Source organism: Chrysemys picta, chromosome 12 (genome assembly GCF_011386835.1).
Source record: "Chrysemys picta bellii isolate R12L10 chromosome 12, ASM1138683v2, whole genome shotgun sequence".
Classification (NCBI taxonomy): domain Eukaryota; kingdom Metazoa; phylum Chordata; order Testudines; family Emydidae; genus Chrysemys; species Chrysemys picta.
The window spans coordinates 1,460,373-1,476,227 of NC_088802.1; the positions used below are offsets into that span (position 1 = coordinate 1,460,373).

Here is a 15,855-nt window from a genome sequence, read left to right on the forward strand (position 1 = left end):
CCTGCCATGGCAACCGCCAACCTCACCATGTCACCTCAGTCGTCGCTAACCCTGTCACGTTACCGTGACAACTGCCAGCCCCATGCCCATCAACCCAACCCTATTGCCATGGTTACCAGCAACCAGGCCAACACCATTATAGTAACCGGTCACTCCGCCTATTGCGCCCCAGCCCGTCGGAGTAAACCCCGGCCCCCCGATCCTCCAGCAACCTCAGCCCCCTCCGTCTGCCTGGGGCCCCCGGCCGGCCAGGGGGAGAGAACGAAAGAGACAGAGGTGACAGAGGAGAGAGAAGGAACGAAGGACAGAGGCCGGGCGGAGGAGAGAGATGAGGTGGAGGAGAGAGATGGGGTGGAGAATACAACCTGGACAGGAAGGACAGAGGCCGGGGGAGGAGAGAGTGGGCCGGGCGAGGATACGGACTGTACCCGAAGGACAGAGACCGGGCGGAGGACAGAGACGGGGTGGAGGAGAGAGGGCCGGGCGAGGATACGGACTGGACCCAAAGGACAGAGACCGGGCCGGAGGAGAGAGGCCAGGCGAGGATACAGCCTGGACAGGAAGGACAGAGACCGGGCGGAGGAGAGAGACGGGGGTGGAGAATACAACCTGGACAGGAAGGACAGAGGCCGGGAGGAGGAGAGAGGCCGGGCGAGGATACAGACTGGACCCGAAGGACAGAGACCGGGCGGAGGAGAGAGGCCAGGCGAGGATACAGACTGGACAGGAAGGACAGAGACCGGGCGGAGGAGAGAGACGGGGTGGAGGAGAGAGGCCGGGCGAGGATACAGACTGGACAGGAAGGACAGAGACCGGGCGGAGGAGAGAGACGGGGTGGAGGAGAGAGGCCGGGCGAGGATACAGACTGGACCCGAAGGACAGAGACCGGGCGGAGGACAGAGACGGGGTGGAGGAGAGAGGCTGGGCGAGGATACAGACTGGACCCAAAGGACAGAGACCGGGCGGAGGAGAGAGACGGGGTGGAGGAGAGAGGCCAGGCGAGGATACAGACTGGACCCGAAGGACAGAGACCGGGCGGAGGTGGGAGCCAGCCCGAGCGAATAGAGAAGGCAAAGGAAGGAACACGTGGACACATGGAAGAGAGAACATAAGAACGGCCATACTGGGTCAGAGCAAAGGTCCATCTAGCCCAGTGTCCTGTCCGGGGCTGGCTCCAGGGTTTTGGCCGCCCCAAGCAGTCAAACAAAAAAACCCAACCAACCAAAAGAAAGCCGCGATCGCGATCTGCGGCGGCAATTGGGGCGGGAGGTCCTTCGCTCCGAGCAGGGGTGAGGGACCGACCGCCGAATTGCCGCCGAACAGCTGGACGTGCCGCCCCTCTCCGAAGTGGCCGCCCCAAGCACCTGCTTGGTAAGCTGGTGCCTGGAGCCGGCCCTGGTCCTGTCTCTCACAGTGGCCAATGCCGCGTGCCCCAGAGGGAATGAACAGAACAGGGAATCATCGAGTGATCCATCCCATCACCCATTCCCAGCTGCTGGCAAACAGAGAAGGGAGGGAAGAAGGAAGGGGGAAGGCAGGAGGACAGAGAGGAGGAAGGGCTGGAAGAGCAGGACACGAAGGCGGATGGAGGAGGGAAGGGAAGCAGCGGACCAAGGGCGAGGGGAAGCACCACGGCCAGCGAAAGCCGCGGTGCCCGCAGGAGGCAGGCGAAGGGCTGGAGACGGATCTGAGATAGGCGGAGACGCAGCCCCGGGTGCCCCCAATGCCTGAGTGCCCGGCGCTGGACTGGCTGATGGGACGGGGAGCCCTGCTCTGTTCATCCCCTCGGAGGCGTCTGGTGCCGGTGCTGCCAGAGACGGGACGCAAGGTGGGTGGCCCGCTGTCCTGGCCCAGTCTGGCCGGCCCTAGGTCCTGATGGCCAGAAGCCGCGCCAGAGTGGGCCGGGCAGCGGGGGGGGGGGGGGGGGGGGCGGGGGAGGGATGGACAGATTGGGAGAGGGGGGTAGAGGAGGGATGGGGGAGAGGGGATGGGGATGGGGGCCGGAGGAGAGGACAGATTGGGAGAGGGGGGTAGAGGAGGGATGGGGGAGAGGGGATGGGGATGGGGGCCGGAGGAGGGACAGATTGGGAGAGGGGGGTAGAGGAGGGATGGGGGAGAGAGGATGGGGATGGGGCCAGAGGAGGGACAGATCGGGACAGGGGGATAGAGGAGGGATGCGGAGAGAGGGTGGGGGGGTAGATGGAGGGATGGGGGATGGGGGCCGGAGGAGGGACAGATCGGGACAGGGGGGTAGAGGAGGGATGGGGGAGAGAGGGTGGGGATGGGGGCCGGAGGAGGGACAGATCGGGACAGGGGGGTAGAGGAGGGATGCGGGAGAGAGGGTGGGGGGTAGATGGAGGGATGGGGATGGGGATGAGGGCCGGAGGAGGGACAGAGCGGGGAAGGACTGGGGGCTGGAGGGACAGGGTGGGAGGATAGAAGAGGGGAGGGGGCTGGCTGGCTGGGGGATAGGAGGGAGGGGATGGAGGAGGGAGAGCAGGGAGGGATAGAGAGGCGGGGGCTAGAAGAGAGGACTGGGATAGAGGGTGGGGAGATGGAGGGGGGACATAAGGGGGGCGGGAGAGGGGATGGGGATAGAAGGGGGGCTGGGGGCGGAGGAGGGGGAGGGGGATAGAAGGAGAGGGGGGATGGGATGGGAGATACAAGGGGGCTGGAGGAAGGAGGGGAGGGGCGGGGGGCACAAGGGGGGAGGGGGACAGAAGGGGAGGGGGGATGGGTTGGGAGATACAAGGGGGGCTGGGGGCGGAGGAGGGGCGGGGGGGCTGGAGGAAGGAGGGGAGGGAGGACAGACGGGGAGGGGGGATGGGATGGGAGATACAAGGGGGGGCTGGAGGAAGGAGGGGAGGGGCGGGGGGCACAAGGGGGGAGGGGGACAGAAGGGGAGGGGGGATGGGATGGGAGATACAAGGGGGGTTGGGGGCGGAGGAGAGGCGGGGGGCAACAAGGGGGGCGGGGGCGGAGCAGGGCAGGCGCGGGGCTGATTGGCTGCCGGCGCAGCCGTCACCCCGCCCCGCCCACTTCCTGCCGGGCCCCCCCAGGCGCGGGGGGAGGCGCCGCAGCAGCCGGAGCCGGAGCCGGAGCATCTCCCTCGCCCGCAGCATCAGCACCAGGCGCCATGGCCCGGCCCCGATCCCGACCCCGATCCCGGGGGCGCGGGGGGTAGAGCCCGGCGCGGGGCGCGGCGCCGCCCGACCCCACCAGCCCCAGGTGCCGGGGGAGCCCGGGCGGGGGAGTTGGGGGGATTGTGGGGCTGGGGGTTGGAGGGCGGGGGAGCGAGGATTGTGGGGTTGGGGGGGCAGAGGCCGGGAGGTGGGGCTGTGGGGGGGAGGGATTGGGGGGCAGAGGCCGGGCAGGGGGAATTGGGGTGGCAGAGCCGGGAGGTGGGGCTGTGGGGGAGGATTGGGGGGCAGAGGCCGGGCAGGGGGAATTGGGGGGCAGAGGCCGGGCGGGGGGAATTGGGGGGCAGAGGCCGGGAGGGTGGTGGCTGGGGGGGGAGATTGGGGGCAGAGGGGGGGTTGGGGGGCCGAGGCCGGGCGGGCTGTGGGAGGCGGCTGTGTGGGGGGGGGGAGTTCGGGGGTCCCCCCAGCTGGACATGTCCCTGGGGGCGGAGGGGCTGGGACTGTGAGGGGGGGTCACTGTCTGTCACCCCATCCCCCCTCGCTCCCCCCCCCCCCGCCTGCCTCCTTTTATCTCTTCCCCTTCCTGAGTCAGCTCCTGCCCCCTCCCCCACTCCGCGATTGGGGGCCTGTGGCACAGAGCCCAGCCCTCCCCCCCCCCCCGGTGTCCTGGGGGGCTGAGGGCTCCGAGCTCATTGCCCGGGTGCGGGATAGGGGCTGTGTCCGGGCTGGGCACACTGTGTGTGTGTGTGTGTGTGTGTGTGACAGCTGCACTGCCCCGTGGGCCTCGGCGGGTTGTGGTACAGTCTGTGCGATGGACACACCGTGTTGTACCAGACAGGCTGGGTGTGTGTCTCCCCAGCGCGCCGGGGGGGGAGGGGGTATTTATCCCCGAGCGGGGGCTGTGTGCCGGGCAGCGACGTGCCCCCAAGGCCCGGCTGGGGCATTGCCCGTCTCACGGAGGCACTGCCAGGGACTGGCACGATGGTGCTGCCCGGCCCGGGGGGCTGCTTTGCTTTGTTTCTCTCCCGGCCCCCCGCGTGGTCCCGTGCGGTTCCCATCCGTGCTCACAGCGTGGGCTGCCGGCCTCCCTGTCTCTGGACTAGCGGGGGGCAGCGGGCTCAACTCCCTTGAACCCCCAGCTCCGGGAGTCATGGGCTTGCGGGAGGCACCTCTCGCTTTCCCGTCCCAAAGTTTCTGGCCGTGCGGGCCGTGGGCGCGGCTTGGCAGTGCGCCCGACAGAGGCCCACGCGCGGATGAGACGCCCGCATGGCCGGCAGCCCCCATCTCAGGAATTTGGAGTCCTGTGTATTTGGACCATGTGGCCAGCCAGACTTTTCCGGTGCGAGCTGCTCGCGCCATTCCCTGGAGCTCCCCTCACTTACCCCCCATCTCCATCCCCGCCTGGTCACCTTCTCCGCCAGCGTCAGGTTTCTTCCAGCCCCAGGCGAGGAAATTCCCCATCCCTCTCTGCTCGCTTGTTCTCCGCTCTGAGCGGGTGTTTCCAGCTGGGCCGCGCCCTTGATGTCACCCCGCTGGGGTTAGAAAAACCGTAGGAAATTCCCAGCCAAACAACTTGGTGTGCCTGGGCGAGAGGTGTGTATAGGGCGTGGTTGTGTGTGTGTGTGTGTGTGTGGGGGGGTTGTGTACGGTCTCTGTCTGTTGTATACACACCCTGCGTTTGGGCAAGTACTGAGAGCGTATGGCTGTTCAGTGTGTGTGCTTCTGTTACACTCACACACAGTGGTATTTTACAGTGTGTGTATGTGTGTATAGACAGGATATTCTATGCCTACCCTGCGTGTGTAGAGACAGTATATTGTATATCCTCTGGGCGTGTTTATGGCAGTGTGTTGTGCTGACCCTAGATATGCACACAGGGTGTATATCGCATGCCGTGCAGACAGCTGTATAGATAGTGTGTTATATGCAAAACCTGTGTGTGAGTATGTAGACAATATTATATACCCTGCGTGTTTGTGTATACATTTATACCGTGTGTGTGTGTGGGGGGGAAGGGGTACGTTTAGCACCAGTATATTACCTACCCGGTGTGTGTACGGACACAATATGACATACTCTGTATATTTGTGTGTGTGTGTGACATGCGTGTGAGAGAGTGTCAACATATTATATATACCATGTGTATAGACAATGTGTTACATACCCTGCAGGTGTGCGCCTGGCGGGGTGTGAGCCACACTCTGTGTGTTAGGTAGAGGTGTGAGGTGTGTCTGTACTCCGACAGTGTGTTACATGCCCCGTGAGTGTGATCCATGCTGTGTGTGTTAGGTACAGGAGTGCGGTGTGTCTGTATCCTGACTGTGTGTTACACGCCCCGTGGTGTGATCCACGCTGTGTGTGTTAGGTACAGGAGTGCGATGTGTCTGTACTCTGACTGTGTGTTGCACACCCTGTGGGTGTGATCCATGCTCTGTGTGTTAGGTACAGGTGTGGGGTGTGTCTGTATTCTGACCGTGTGTTGCACGCCCCGTGGGTGTGTTGTACACAGCAGGAGGTTGTGGTGGGACGGGGGGACATACAGGCTCTCAGCTCCGGTTGACAGCGAGTGTTAAAGCCAGGCGTAGTTTCCCCCCCCACACACACACCGTGGTGCTCCGGGGGTCCGAGCGAAGGGTGAGCAGGACATGAGCGCTGACCCGAACAGAGCCAGATTCCAGGGCAGCCTCCGTGTCTGGGAACTCTGGGGGTGCTGTGAGGGGGGCACTGACTGCACGTCCGGCCCCGGGAACCCCCGCCGTCTGCCTGGCCTGCCCTGCCCTGCCAGCGGGCGCAGGCCAGGGCACGGCATCGGGCACAGGGACATCACTGGGGCCATGGCTCGTGGAGGGTCCTAGTGGGGAGAGAGCGATGGGGCTGGAGAAGGGTCCCTGGGGTGCCCCAGGGGGGTTCCAGGCCGCTGGGCACAGCCTGTGTCGATGGCACCGGCTCCCTCTTACGCGCTGCGTGCATGGGAATTTACAGTGCATTTAGAGCTGCACTGGGCCTCCGTAGCAGAGACGCATGGCGTGTGCAGATCCAGCGTGCGAGAGACGCTTGTGAACATCCCGCCCGTGAGTGCGCTGTAAAGGGACGCGCTCCGACGGACTGATCGGCTGCGGGGTGACATTCCCGGCATTATTTTAAATGTATTTTAAAGAATCCTTATTGAGGTTGCAGGAACAAACCATCCCGATGTGTAGAAAGAACAGTAAATATGGCAGGTGACCAGCTTGGCTTCACAGTGAAATCCTTGCTGATCTTAAACGCAAAAAAGAAGCTTACAAGAAGTGGAAGATTGGACAAATGACCAGGGAGGAGTATAAAAATATTGCTCAGGCGTGCAGGAGTGAAATCAGGAAGGCCAAAGCACGCTTGGAGTTGCAGCTAGCAAGAGATGTTAAGAGTAACAAGAAGGGTTTCTTCAGGTATGTTAGCAACAAGAAGAAAATCAAGGAAAGTGTGGGCCCCTTACTGAATGAGGGAGGCAACCTAGTGACCGAGGATGTGGAAAAAGCTAATGTACTCAATGATTTTTTTGCCTCTGTCTTCACGAACAAGGTCAGCTCCCACACTGCTGCACTGGGCAGCACAGCATGGGGAGGAGGTGACCAGCCCTCTGTGGAGAAAGAAGTGGTTCGGGACTATTTAGAAAACCTGGACGAGCACAAGTCCATGGGGCCGGATGCGCTGCATCCGAGGGTGCTAAAGGAGTTGGCGGATGAGATTGCAGAGCCATTAGCCATTATCTTTGAAAACTCATGGCGATCGGGGGAGGTCCCAGATGACTGGAAAAAGGCTAATGTAGTGCCCATCTTGAAAAAAGGGAAGAAGGAGGATCCGGGGAACTACAGGCCAGTCAGCCTCACCTCAGTCCCTGGAAAAGTCATGGAGCAGGTCCAGAAGGAATCAATTCTGAGGCACTTAGAGGAGAGGAAAGTGATCAGGAACAGTCAGCATGGATTCACCAAGGGGAAGTCGTGCCTGACTAACCTAATTGCCTTCTCTGATGAGATAACTGGCTCTGTGGATGAGGGAAAAGCAGTGGATGTGTTATTCCTTGACTTTAGCAAAGCTTTTGATACGGTCTCCCACAGTATTCTTGCCGGCAAGTTAAAGAGGTATGGGCTGGATGAATGGACTATAAGGTGGATAGAAAACTGGTTAGATCGTCGGGATAAATGGGTAGTGATCAACTGCTCCATGTCTAGTTGGCAGCCCGTATCAAGCGGAGTGCCCCAAGGGTCGGTCCTGGGCTGGTTTTGTTCAGTATCTTCATTAATGATCTGGAGGATGGTGTGGACTGCACTCTCAGCAAGTTTGCAGATGACACTAAACTAGGAGGAGTGGTAGATACGCTGAAGGGTAGGGATAGGATACAGAGGGACCTAGACAAATTGGAGGATTGGGCCAAATGAAATCTGATGAGGTTCAACAAGGGCAAGTGTAGAGTCCTGCACTTAGGACGGAAGAATCCCATTCACTGTTACAGACTAGGGACCGAGTGGCTAGGCAGCAGTTCCGCAGAAAAGGATCTAGGGGTTACAGTGGACGAGAAGCTGGATATGAGTCAACAGTGTGCCCTTGTTGCCAAGAAGGCTAACGGCATTTTGGGCTGTATAAGTAGGGGCATTGCCAGCAGATCTTGGGACGTGATCGTTCCCCTCTAGTCGACATTGGTGAGGCCTCATCTGGAGTATTGTGTCCAGTTTTGGGCCCCACACTACAAGAAGGATGTGGAAAAATTGGAAAGAGTCCAGCGGAGGGCAACAAAAATGATTAGGGGGCTGGAGCGCATGATTTATGAGGAGAGGCCGAGGGAACTGGGATTGTTTAGTCTGCAGAAGAGAAGAATGAGGGGGGATTTGATAGCTGCTTTCAACTACCTGAAGGGGGGTTCCAAAGAGGATGGAGCTCGGCTGTTCTCAGTGGTGGCAGATGACAGAACAAGGAGCAATGGTCTCAAGTTGCAGTGGGGGAGGTCTAGGTTGGATATTAGGAAACACTATTTCACTAGGAGGGTGGTGAAGCACTGGAATGGGTTACTAGGGAGGTGGTGGAATCAGCTTCCTTGGAGGTTTTTAAGGCCCGGCTTGACAAAGCCCTGGCTGGGATGATTTAGTTGGGGTTGGTCCTGCTTTGAGCAGAGGGTTGGACTAGATACTTCCTGAGGTCCCTTCCAACCCTGGTATTCTATGGTTATCGGCACACCGGGTGAGCATGGACACTGCAGCCACGCCCTGGGTGTGCAATCTGCGTTCTAGGGCACGCCCCCCGTGCACATGCATACAGCGCAGGTGCAGTCCGGGGGTGTCGATATTACATACACCGTGTGTACGCGTACTGCAGATAAGCTCAGTGTGTGTATAATTGTACACACGGTGTGTGCGCGTACTCCGGACAAGCTGTGCGCGTGTACAATTGTACACACGGTGTGTGCGCGTACTCCGGACAAGCTGTGCGCGCGTACAATTGTACACACGGTGTGTGCGCGTACTCCGGACAAGCCGTGCGCGTGTACAATTGTACACACGGTGTGTACGCTTACTGCGGACAAGCCGTGCGCGTGTACATTTGTACACACCGTGTGTGCGTGTACTCCGGACAAGCCGTGCGCGTGTACATTTGTACACACCGTGTGTACGCGTCCTCATCAGCGATCCTGCGAGGATGATCTTTCCCAGGTTTTAGTTTTCATGGGTCCTGTGGTGACTGAGGAGTCCGATCCGTGGCAGACGTTGCGGGTGGTGTTGGAAGCAAGGGCTGGCCCGCGATTGCCGCGTGACCGTTGTGTTTCCTTTCTTGGCTGGCGTTTTTCTGCGACCAGGGCATGGCGATTTTCCTCAACAGTGGACATTCCCTCTGTGACAAGTCTTGGCCAGTTACCCCTCTCCTGGGCTGCTGTCTCCCAGTATGTGGTGCTGATGCCACATCTCTTGGTGTTGATCTTGCAGGTCTCTTTGAAGCGTTTCTTTTGGCCTCCCCGTGTCCTTTCTCCTTCGGTGAGCTGGGCATACCGCCGTTGTTTTGGTAAGTGCACGTCAGGCATGCGCACGCGGGGTCCGCTCCGCCTCAGCTGGGGCGGGATAATCACTGACGATGTTGGCCTCTGTGAGGACACTGACATTAGTGTGACGAGCCTCCCACGTTACGTGGAGGATCTTCCGAAGGAAGTGCTGGTGCTGGTGTTTTCTGCCAGTTGCCCACGTCTCACAGCCGGAGAGGAGCGTTGGGGTTACCACCGCTTTGTGCATGAGAAGTCTCGTGTGTGTTCTGATCGTTGAACGCCCGGCCTGTGCTGAGTGTCGACATTTCCCTCTGCCCTCTCTGAGAGATGGCTGCCAAGATAGCAAAGAATTCTACATTTTCCACTTCCTCTTTGTCAGCGTAGATCTTCCTTGCTGGGTCTGATGCTTGACCAGGGACTGGCTGGTGGAGAGCTTTTCTTTTGCTGATGTTCAGAGTCAGAAGCAATTACGGGCTGTTTGTAGATCTCCTTCTTTGAGTGCACAACTACAGCACAATCACCGGCATACCGGAGTTGGGGTATTGTTGCCGATATTCGTTCTGGCCCGGAGACGAGAAAGGCTGAAGAGGTGGCCGTCAGTCGCCAATGCCCTGCGGTAGACGGTCTTGGGTTAGCTAAGAAAATGGAGAAAAGCCTTGTTCCATGCCAGTTCGGATGACGCAGGGCTCAGGGTGGAGGCAGTCATCTGGTCATGGAGGAGTCTTACCGTGGTGATACCTTTGCTCGGGCAGCCAAACTTTTCCACGCTTTTCCACAGAGCCTTGTGGTTGACAGAGTCGACGGCGTTGGTCAGATCGCTAAAGGCCGTATGCAGCTCCTGGGGGTGTTCCTGGCATTTCTCCCGGATCTGCCCGGCTGCGGAGGTCACGTCAGCGGCGCCTCGGGATGGTCTGAAGCTGTGCTGGGGTTCTGGCAGCGCGTCCTCCGCAAGAGGGAGCAGGCGATTCAGTGCGGCTCTGGCGAGAATCTCCCCAGTGCCCCGAAAGTCCACACAGTCGGCCTGGCTCCCTTTTTGAAAATGGGGACGCGTACTGCAGACAAGCTGTGTATGTACGATTGTACACACCATGTGTCCGCATTCTGCAGATAAGCCATGTGTAGAATTGTACACACCAGGTATACGCGTACTGCAGATAAGCTGTGTGTAGAATTGTACACACCAGGTGTACGTGTACTGCGGACAAGCTGTGTATGTACGATTGTACACACCATGTGTCCGCATACTGCAGATAAGCCGTGTGTGTGTATAATTGTACACACGGTGTGTCCGCATACTGCAGACAAGCCAGGTGTGTGTATAATTGTACGCACAGTGTGTACGTGTACTGCGGACAAGCTGTGTGTGTGTATAATTGTACACACGGTGTGTACGTGTACTGCGGACAAGCCGGGTGTGTGTATAATTGTACACACCGTGTGTACGTGTACTGCGGACAAGCTGTGTGTGTGTTTAATTGTACACACGGTGTGTATGTGTACTGCGGACAAGCTGTGTGTGTGTATAATTGTACACACCGCGTGTACGTGTACTACGGACAAGCTGTGTGTGTGTATAATTGTACACACTGTGTGTACGTGTACTGCGGACAAGCCGGGTGTGTGTATAATTGTACACACCGTGTGTACGTGTACTACGGACAAGCTGTGTGTGTGTTTAATTGTACACACGGTGTGTACGTGTACTGCGGACAAGCTGTGTGTGTGTATAATTGTACACACGGTGTGTACGTGTACTGCGGACAAGCTGTGTGTGTGTATAATTGTACGCACAGTGTGTACGCGTACTGTGGACAAGCCGGGTGTGTGTATAATTGTACGCACAGTGTGTACGCGTACTGTGGACAAGCCGGGTGTGTGTATAATTGTACGCACAGTGTGTACGCGTACTGTGGACAAGCTGTGTGTGTGTATAATTGTACACACGGTGTGTACGTGTACTGCGGACAAGCTGTGTGTGTGTATAATTGTACACACCGTGTGTACGTGTACTGCGGACAAGCCGGGTGTGTGTATAATTGTACACACGGTGTGTACGTGTACTGTGGACAAGCCGGGTGTGTGTATAATTGTACACACCGTGTGTACGTGTACTGCGGACAAGCTGTGTGTGTGTATAATTGTACACACTGTGCGTATGTGTACTGCGGACAAGCTCTGTGTGTGTATAATTGTACACACGGTGTGTACGTGTACTGCGGACAAGCTGTGTGTGTGCCCCCACTCGCTTGTCCCCAGGCCTGGCCCTGCTGGCTCCACACCCCCGGTCAGCGGCACCGTCTCTCCAGCCCCCGTCTTGCTCTGGGTCGGCTTGAGCCAGTTCCCTGCTGGTGCTGTCCATTCCACCCCGCCCGGGCGCTGCCACCCGCTGGGCACCGTGTATGGGGTAGGGGAAACTGAGGCACCCTGCGGCTTCATAAAACACTGCAAACAATTCCCACTTTGTCATGTCTACACGCAGCCTACACAGACGTGCACTGCGGACACAGCCTGTGTGCTTGTGTTCGGCCTGGTGTGTACACACCCGCTGGGCGTGTGACTCCCCTCTCCTGTATACACCCGGTTGTTACACACCCCCTGTGCGTAGATGTGCGTGGCAGGGGCAGTGTCGGTGTGTGTGTGTGTGTGTGTGTGTGTCTATTGTATTTTTACAGCTGAGGTGGCTGGACTGGTTCTGGTTTCTCTCTGGCTGCGGCCGCTCCCCCGGCGCTCTGCCCGCCGGTGACTTTCCCTTTGGCCTGGCAAAGCCCCCGGTCCCTTTGCTGCTCGGTTCTGGCAGCTCTGGAGAGGCCCAGACGGGCCGTTCCACCCCTCGGCCGGCGCTCAGCGCGTGTCAGGGGCTGCGGGGGCTTGGGGCCTTTCGCCAGGGAAAGCCGGGCTTGTGCCAGCAAAATCGGCGTGGGACTCCCTGCCCAACGCCACGCCAGGCGCTGGCACCCCTCACGCCTGCAGCCCCTGGTAGCCCAGCCCTGCCCCCCCAGCTCTGCCGGTGCCCCTCACTCCCAACCCGCAGCCCCTGCCAGCCCAGCCCTGCCCCCCCAGCTCTGCCGGTGCCCCTCACTCCCGACCCGCAGCCCCTGCTAGCCCGGCCCTGCCCCCCCCTGCTCTGCCGGTGCCCCTCACTCCCGACCCGCAGCCCCTGCTAGCCCGGCCCTGCCCCCCCCAGGTCTGCCGGTGCCCCTCACTCCCGACCCGCAGCCCCTGCTAGCCCAGCCCTGGGCCCCCAGCCCTGCCGGTGCCCCTCACTCCTGACCCGCAGCCCCTGCTAGCCCGGCCCTGCCCGGCAGCCTGCGTGACGGGCCGTGTCCTCGCAGGGCCATGGAGCTGTCGCTGGCCCAGTGGGCGCTCGCCCTGCTCCTGCTGGCCGTGCCCCTGCTCTACGAGTGCAACGCCACCTTCCGGTACTTCTGCAAGATGGCCTTCTACAACGGCTGGATCCTGATGCTCGCCGTGCTAGTCATCCCGCTCTGCGCCCTGCGGGGCCGCAGCGTGGAGAACATGAAGTGAGTGCGGGCCGGGGGGGCTCTCCGCTGGGGGAGGAGATGGGGGGGGGCCATGTCAAGGTGCCAGGGGGTGGGATACGGCGGGGGCAGGGCTGTAGCCGGGGGGGGAGGGTTGCTGATCCCCAGGCTCTGGTTGTTGGGGGACCCCCCACACTGCCCCCCCAGCGTGTGTCTGCTCCCCTCCCCCCAGGATCATCCGGTTCATGCTGCACCACGTGAAGTACCTGTACGGCATCCGCATCGAGGTGCGCGGCCTGGAGCATTTCAACCTGCCCGAGCCCTACGTCGTCGTCTCCAACCACCAGAGCTCCCTCGACCTGCTGGGTGCGCCGCTGGGGGGCGGGGCTCTGGGCTGGGGGCGGGGCTTGGGCTGGGGGTGCTGGGGCGGGGCTAGAGGTGGGGGTCTGGGCTGGGGGCGTCGGGCGGGGCTTGGGCTTGGGCTGGGGGCGGGGCTCCGGGCTGGGGGCGGGGCTCCAGGCTGGGTGGGGCTGGGGGCGGGGCTCCAGGCTGGGTGGGGCTGGGGGCGGGGTTCTGGAGGGCGAGCACCCGGCTACCGCAGTCCCTGCTGGGCCCAACAGAGGGCAGAGTGGGGCGGGGCCAGCTGGTGGGGGGCGGGGCTCCCAGCCCATTAACCCCTCACTCCCCGCAGGGCTGGTGGAGGGGGGTGGGCGGGGTCCCCAGCCCGTTAACCCCTTGCTCCCCACAGGGATGATGGAGGTGCTGCCCGACCGCTGCGTGCCCATAGCCAAGAAGGAGCTGATGTACATGGGCACCGTGGGGCTGGCCTGCTGGCTCGGCGGCATCATCTTCATCAACCGCAAGAAAACGGACGACGCCATCGGCGTCATGTCGGAGACGGCGCAGACCATGCTGCGCGACAATGTAGGGGGGAGAACGGGGGGTGCACAGCCGGGGGGGAGGCGCATGTGGTGAGGGTGGGGGCAGCTCCATGGGGGTGTCTGTGTGTTTGGGGTGAGGGTGTCTGGGGGGGCTCTCTGGGGGGCTGTGTTTGGGGGGGCTCCATGGGGGTGTCTGTGTGGAGGTGGGAGGTATGGGGGACTTCCTGGGGGGATGTGAGGGGACTCGGGGGGGGGGGGGTTGTGCTGCGTGGGTCCCTGCTCTCACCCCACGCTCTCTGGCAGGTCCGGGTCTGGGTGTTCCCCGAAGGAACCAGGAACCACAACGGCTCCATGCTGCCCTTCAAACGCGGGGCCTTCCACCTGGCCGTGCAGGCCCAGGTACGTTCCCCCGACCCCCTCCCGTTCCCACCCCCCCGGGCTCCCCCTCCCGGCCGCGCGGGCCCAGGTAGCAGGTTGATGGCAGGCGGCTACTGGGGAGATTCTCAGCCCCATATTGGCTCTGGGCTGGGGTGCAGTGAGTTACTCGAGGGGGGAGAGGTGATGGGGTCCCCGGGGTGCAGCCTGGGACCGTGGCACCACTGGGCCCCCTTCATTCCCCAGCCTGGGCCGTCTCTCCCAGAGCCAAGCCAGTGACCTGCAGCAAACCCCTCCGGGTGCTGTGATCACTCATCCCCACGGGGAGCCCCACACCCGGCTCCAGCCGCTCCCGATTCACACCCAGAGCCAGGCCCCGGCCAGTTCCCCCCAGCCCCGGCCTTGCCCCCCGAGCCTGCGCAGCGTGAGTTCATTACCTGCCCGCCCCCCTTGCTGTGGGAAGGACACGGCCCAGCCTTTGTATGGGAGCTGAGATCCCCGAGCAAACCCCCTGGTCGAGGGACAGCAGAACAGAGGTTTATTAATTGCAAATCCCGGATTCCAGCTCCCCCACTCGCCGGCCCCAGTGACCCCCCATAACCCCCTGCACCCCAACGCTGCCCAGGCCAGCGGGTCTCAGCAGCTCACGGGCGCTGGGTGTGAGACGTGACGGATATGGGGGTACAGGGCACTGCTTGGAGCGACAGGGTAGGATTCTGATACCCCCTCCCCCCGCAGGTGCCCGTGATCCCCATCGTGATGTCCTCCTACCGCGATTTCTACAGCAAGAAGGAGAGAAGATTCACGACGGGTGAGCGACCCCAGGGGTCAGGGAGGGGCTGGTGGAGGGGGCTGTGTGGGGGGGGGTTGTGGGGCTGTAGGTGGGAGGTCCGGGGAATGGGGGGGCTGTAGGTGGGGAGGGGAAGGGGGATGTTTGGGGGCGTTGCTGGGGGCGCTGTAGGTGGGAAAAGGGGGGCCATGCAGAGGGGTCGGGGAAGAAGGGAGCTGTGGGGGGCCATAGGTGGGGGAAGGGAGCTGTGGGGGGCCGGAGGTTAGAGAAGGGGGGCGTGCGGGGTGGGTCAGGGGGGGAAGGGGGCTGTGCGGGGCCGGAGGTTAGAGAAGGGGGGCGTGCGGGGTGGGTCAGGGGGGAAGGGGGCTGTGCGGGGCTGGAGGTTAGAGAAGGGGGCCGTGTGGGGTGGGCCAGGGGAGAAGGGAGCTGTGGAGGCCGGAGGCGGGGCGGTTCGGCCGCTCCCGCCCCCCTCACGTGTCCCCCTCCCCCACAGGGCGCTGTCTGATCCAGGTGCTGGCGCCGATGCCCACGCAGGGGCTGGGCCCGGAGGCGGTGCCGGCGCTGACGGAGCGCGTGCGCCAGGCCATGCTCGAGGCCTTCGACAGCCTGTCGGGGGAGCTGAGCCCTGGCCCGGAGCCCCCTGCCCCACAGTGACACCCCCGCCAGCCAGCTGGGGCGGAGCCTTTGCCGAGTGGGCGGAGCCAGCACCAGCCACGCCCACCAGGCAGAGCGGCCACGGACCAGATCTACTAACCCAGCATTCCAACACCCCCCTCCCGGTTTAGCCACTTGGTATCTCCCGCTCCCCCACCATCACCTCCCCCCAGTCCTGTCAACATGGACTGATCCACTCCAGTCTGAACCATGGACTGATCCATTCCAGTTTCCTAACGGGGGGAAGGAGGATTAAACAATGGACTGATCCATTCCAGCTTGAACCATGGACTGATCCATTCCAATTTCCTAACGGGGGAAGGAGGATTAAATAATGGACCATCCACTCTAGCCTCCTGCTGGGAGGAAGAACAGACGCTGTGGACCAACCCATTCCTCCCTCCCACAGGGGGGAGCCGGGGAAAAAAGGACCTCATGGATTGTTCCACTCCAACCTGCCCCAGGAAGAAAGCAAACTGCAGACTGTTCCACTTCAACCTTTGGGGGGAGCAGAGAAAGAAGGCCAGGGACT

General features: G+C 61.5%; 1 protein-coding gene across 3 annotated transcripts; it reads left to right on the forward strand.

Moving 5' to 3' along the window:
* Window positions 1-3,040: 3,040 nt before the first annotated feature.
* AGPAT1 (1-acylglycerol-3-phosphate O-acyltransferase 1) lies at window positions 3,041-15,736 on the forward strand. Of its 3 annotated transcripts, XM_065564023.1 has the most exons (8): window positions 3,041-3,228; window positions 9,092-9,167; window positions 12,477-12,665; window positions 12,856-12,989; window positions 13,372-13,547; window positions 13,808-13,903; window positions 14,618-14,690; window positions 15,163-15,736. In XM_065564023.1, exons 3-8 carry the CDS (start codon window positions 12,481-12,483, stop codon window positions 15,321-15,323), a joined length of 825 nt encoding a protein of 274 aa, XP_065420095.1. In that variant the 5' UTR covers window positions 3,041-3,228; window positions 9,092-9,167; window positions 12,477-12,480; the 3' UTR covers window positions 15,324-15,736. The 3 variants fall into 3 exon arrangements, with proteins under 3 accessions (XP_065420095.1, XP_065420094.1, XP_065420096.1); XM_065564022.1 differs by lacking the exon at window positions 9,092-9,167 and having other exon boundaries at window positions 3,043-3,228; XM_065564024.1 differs by lacking the exons at window positions 3,041-3,228; window positions 9,092-9,167 and adding an exon at window positions 4,592-4,733.
* The last annotated feature ends 119 nt before the right edge of the window (window positions 15,737-15,855 follow it).

Coding starts and splice junctions, on each gene's coding strand:
- AGPAT1 (XM_065564023.1), top strand. CDS start 12,481: ATGGAGCTGTCGCTGGCCCAGTGGGCGCTCGCCCTGCTCCTGCTGGCC. Junction 13,548..13,807: donor AGACCATGCTGCGCGACAAT/GTAGGGGGGAGA, acceptor GCTCTCTGGCAG/GTCCGGGTCTGGGTGTTCCC. Junction 14,691..15,162: donor GGAGAGAAGATTCACGACGG/GTGAGCGACCCC, acceptor CCTCCCCCACAG/GGCGCTGTCTGATCCAGGTG.